General features: G+C 48.3%; 1 protein-coding gene across 1 annotated transcript in view; it reads left to right on the top strand.

Moving 5' to 3' along the window:
• Positions 1–3,884: 3,884 nt before the first annotated feature.
• Positions 3,885–4,363, top strand: part of LOC117046375 (paired box protein Pax-3) — a 117,489-nt gene continuing 117,010 nt past the window's right edge. The window contains exon 1 of the mRNA XM_033148174.1: positions 3,885–3,890. Within this exon, the coding sequence (XP_033004065.1) occupies positions 3,885–3,890 (6 nt within the window). The remainder of the gene's footprint in view (positions 3,891–4,363) is intronic.

Below are 4,363 nucleotides of genomic sequence, written 5' to 3'. Positions count from 1 at the left end.
CTGGGCTGCGCCTCTGCAGCCCAGCCAGCATTGAAAAAAGCGTCCGAAAGGGGAGAATAGCGCCAGTTTGCTTCCCCCCCTTTTCCCTTTCGTCCGAAAGTGAAAAGGGGGGGAAGCAAACGGGCGCTTTTCTCCCCTTTCGGTCGCTTCTTTCGGTGCCGGCTGGGCTGCAGAGGCGCAGCCCAGCCAGCGCCAAAAGAAGCGTCCAAAAGGGAAAGGGGGGAGCAAACGGGGGCTTCCCCCCCCTTTCGGCCGCTTAAACGCGCCTGTTTGCTTCTCCCCCCCCCCTTTCGGCCGCCCCTTTCGGCTCCGCAGCCCAGGCAGCGCCGAAATGGGTGGCCGAAAGGGGGGGGAGAAGCAAACAGGCGTGTTTAAGCGGCCGAAAGGGGGGGAAGCGCCCGTTTGCTCCCCCCCTTTCCCTTTTGCCGCCGTTCGTTCCGTCGCCCCGGGAGCAGCAGCACCGCACACACTGTGCGCTGCTGCTCCCACGGCGACGGAGCGAGCGGCGGTGCGTGGGGGTGACAAGCGGAGGCCCCTCCCACCACTTCCCACGCACCACCGGTCACCCCGTCCGTGCAGCGCTGCTGCTCCTGGGGTGACGGAGGGAGCGGCGGCACGTGGGAGTGGCGGGAGGGGGCGCCACTTGTCATCCCCACCCGCCGCTTGTCACCCTGTCACTGGGGGCGTACCGCCCCCACCGCCCCTCCCCAGCGACGCCCCTGCATCTCATATATAGTTCTAGAACAGGAATGACTACCCTTATTGGACCTGAGGGCCACATTCACCTTTGCCAAACCCTCCCTTCGAGGGCCACATGTCAGCATTAGGTGTTGCCACCTCCAGTCTGCACACACAACACTGGGAACATACATTGTGGACACACACAGTAGAAACACATACACAGTCTCAGATGTTCCCTCTGCTGCTGGGGTTTAAACCTCTTCACTTAGTGCAGCACAGTAACAACTTAATTTATTTTCTTTTTGCTAAACATCAATGGATTCTTGGGGGGGGGGGCAAGAGGAAAAGAAGTTACTTGAGAGGTTGAATCAGGCCTGTGGACTGGGTTCTCTCCCCACCCCTTCACCAACCTGTTATAAGGATCCCTGTTCATGAATCATGTTCTATGGATAACAGTGCTGCCTCCATCCCATGATTTGTGTTTCATCGACCTTGCAGTTGAAAGTCTACCCAAGTGTGCTTTCTATAATCGTCTCTTAAAGAAGAATAGTTCTGTGGTATTCTTGGTTGAAATTCTTGCTTTTTTTGAAATGCACTCCATAAATTCTATTTCCTGTAGTTACATTGTATGAATACATTTCGTTCCTTGGAGGGTTGCAATATTTCTTGTGGCAGCATCTAAAATTAGATTTCAGTGTCTTCAAACTAATGCTATTGATTGTGAAGGATATGACTAAGATGCCTTAACTAATTATTTGTGTGGACCAGTGTATAGTCTCTTTTTTAAGCGTATAATTTTTTTTGAATTGTTATCACATTTGGCAAAGCAACCAAGTTCTGATTGATTTCAAGTCAGTTTGTTTAGGGTCTCCATTTGAGACTGCTGCTTATTGGAAGGCCTATCCTATCCCTCTAAACAAGCTGTCCCTAACATGGTGCCTTCCAGATGTTTTGGATAACCCACTGGGGTGATGGGAGCTGTGGTCCAAAGCATCTGGAAGGCAGCAATCTGGGGATGGCTCCTCTGAACAAAAGCCCCTCCAGCCTTAGTTCAGGGTGCCAACAGCCTGCAAGGATTACCTTTGTCTCTGGTTCTGTATACTGGCAATCTACTGGAAGACAAGGCAATTGAATATCTAAGATGGGCAGTCCCCAGCTCCCAATATGTGAAATGTGAGTAACTGGACATGCACGTATGTAAAGTTCCTTTTCAGCAATAATACATGGCTTCATTTCAAATGGCCGCCATACTGTTTGCAGGCCTGGGATCAATCATGTATACCTTTCCTGCCCACTCACTGCTCTTGGCTGGGTAAGGATTGGTGTGGGAGGAACCCCTGCTACAGAAATGTGAAGTGAGTCACAAATAAGTGGCTGCCATGCTGTTGTTGGTACTGCAAGAAGGGCACCTGTGTCAGGACTGGAAAGCTGCTTGTCTGAGTCCAGAGTGGTTATGATGAAAACTTCAAAGCAGCACATAGGCAGGGATGGGGAAGACTCCTGAAGATGTCGCCGTGAATTGGTTTACCGCTCATGCATTTGTTTATGCACCTCTGCAATGCATTGTGAGCCTGCACGTTTTAAACAGATCACCACTAAGTTCCCAAAATACATTGCAATAAGTTTCTAGTGCCCTGCCCCAAAATTTACCACTCTTAGAAAAGGGATGGGGCGGGATCAGCATCACTGCCACCTATGACAAACAATTACGGAGAGTTGCAACGTACTAGAATCTGCAACCATGGGCACATATGGTGGTGCATTTGAGGGACACATTGATGGTCTTCTTGCAATTGCTAAGAGTTTCTAAAGAAATAAAGTGGAAGAGAAGCCGTTGTGTTGACCTGAGAAGCATTCAGTGACACGTGGTAGTTTGTTTTTTTTAAAAAATGAATAATTGCTTGACCCTGTATTGTTCTGGCTTACCTGTGGAAATCTCCCTTGTCTGTTTCCAAGTTTGGGAAATGATGTGGTTTTAGCCTGGAATGGAAGCTCTGGTCAAGTGAAAAGGAGAAAGACAACCATCCTCTCTAGGCCTTCTCCCAGCTCCTTCTGAAGCATGTGCTCTGGAGACATTGCTGTTTCTTTTACTGCTCCTGCTCAGTGCTTGAATGGCACTCTCTGTTCTCTGACCCAGTGGAATTGGCCTGCAGGCATGGTCACAATGAATTGTTCCCTAGTCATGTGCACTATTCCAAAGAGCTCTACTCATCCCAACCCTCTACCCTTGGCTTCAGTGAGAGAGCAATTCAGGCTGGAGCAGACTAAATTGCCTCCTTTCTTTCCCTCTTACTTTCATCTCGGCCAAGCCCTCCCTCCCTTCTTTTTATTTCTTCTTTGCCCGAGGCACACATTAGTGCAATTTCTTCAGCCACCGCTATTTTGAAGGGGTGTGTGTGTGTTGTGGAGTGGAGGGTTCTTTCTTTCTTTTTGAGAGAGAGAGAGAAAAAAAGATGCGAACACAAAAGGCCCGCTCAGTAACTAAAAAGCTGAGACCAATGCGGCTTCTCTAGCTGGGTGATGCTTTTCCTGTTTGTGAGTTTGGGGAAACATTTTTTGCTTTGTGCTCTAATAGAACCAGAGGACAGATGCTGACTGTAAATGGGACACGCGACAACCGGCCTCTAGCTTAAATATTTTGAAGCAGCATTACAATTACTGACTTGATACGCCAACTTTGAAGCGGTTGTACATGATCTAAGAGGCTGTTGGGCCTCTATGGATGATCAGATGTTTAGGGTTTTGTTGCTAGGCATGGGTTTTAAGGATGTTTTTTGGGCTCATTAAAGCATATAAATATTTTGCAATGACTAGTCAAAGCTGAGATAACGTTGTCACATCCAGATCCCAGGCTGTCATTAATCATTTTCTTTATTATCACAGAAGAGCTTACTGGTCCTGAATGGGGGAATAGATCATTTTCATTTTCTAGGCTACTGCTATCTCTTTAAGGATTGATTAATGTGTACTCCATTCAAGTGGCAGAAGTGATCAAGTGACAATCTATGTGTGCCATATTTGTGTGAAGATGTGGTGGCATCAGGAAAAAGAAAGAAAGAGGGGAAGCATATTTCTAGGTGGGAGAATTGTGGGCTAAGATCGCAGAAAGAAAAATAACAGTATTTGCTAATGACAGGAGTCCAGAAATAGTGGAACAAGTGGGGAATTGTTGGGGGTGTGGGTGTGTTTGTCCTTCTGCCAACATGCTGGTAGGACTTCCTTGATACATAAGAAGAGCCTGTTGGATCAGACCAAAGGCCCATCTAGTCCAGCAGACTCTTCTCACACGGCCAACCAGATACCTGTGGGAAGCCTGCAAGTGAAACCCAAGTGCAACAGAGCTCTTCCTACCTGCAATTCCAAGCAACTTTTTATAAGAAAGCTGTGTGTGTGTGTGTGTGTGTGTGTGTGTGTGTGTTGTTATAGGGTAGATCAGCTATGTTTTTGACATGAGCATCTTCAGAGAAACCAGGGCTGACCCACAGCATATTGCTGTCTGACTGAGGTTAAGGACAAAATGGTGTCCTGCCACAGAAGCCGATCTGACTAGCTGTCGAATCCTGTTTCAGCACTGGTGGAAGGTCTGTGTTGTCTTGAGGGTGGCAGTCTAGCTCAGTGGGGACAGGGCACCCTTAGTTCTGTCCTCCGGCACCTTGCTGCCACCCCCTGCTCCTTAGCTTAA

This window comes from Lacerta agilis, chromosome 5, assembly GCF_009819535.1.
Source record: "Lacerta agilis isolate rLacAgi1 chromosome 5, rLacAgi1.pri, whole genome shotgun sequence".
NCBI classification, from domain to species: domain Eukaryota; kingdom Metazoa; phylum Chordata; class Lepidosauria; order Squamata; family Lacertidae; genus Lacerta; species Lacerta agilis.
The sequence above is the reverse complement of the archived record's forward strand: the minus strand, read 5'-3'. Positions and strand labels throughout refer to the sequence as shown.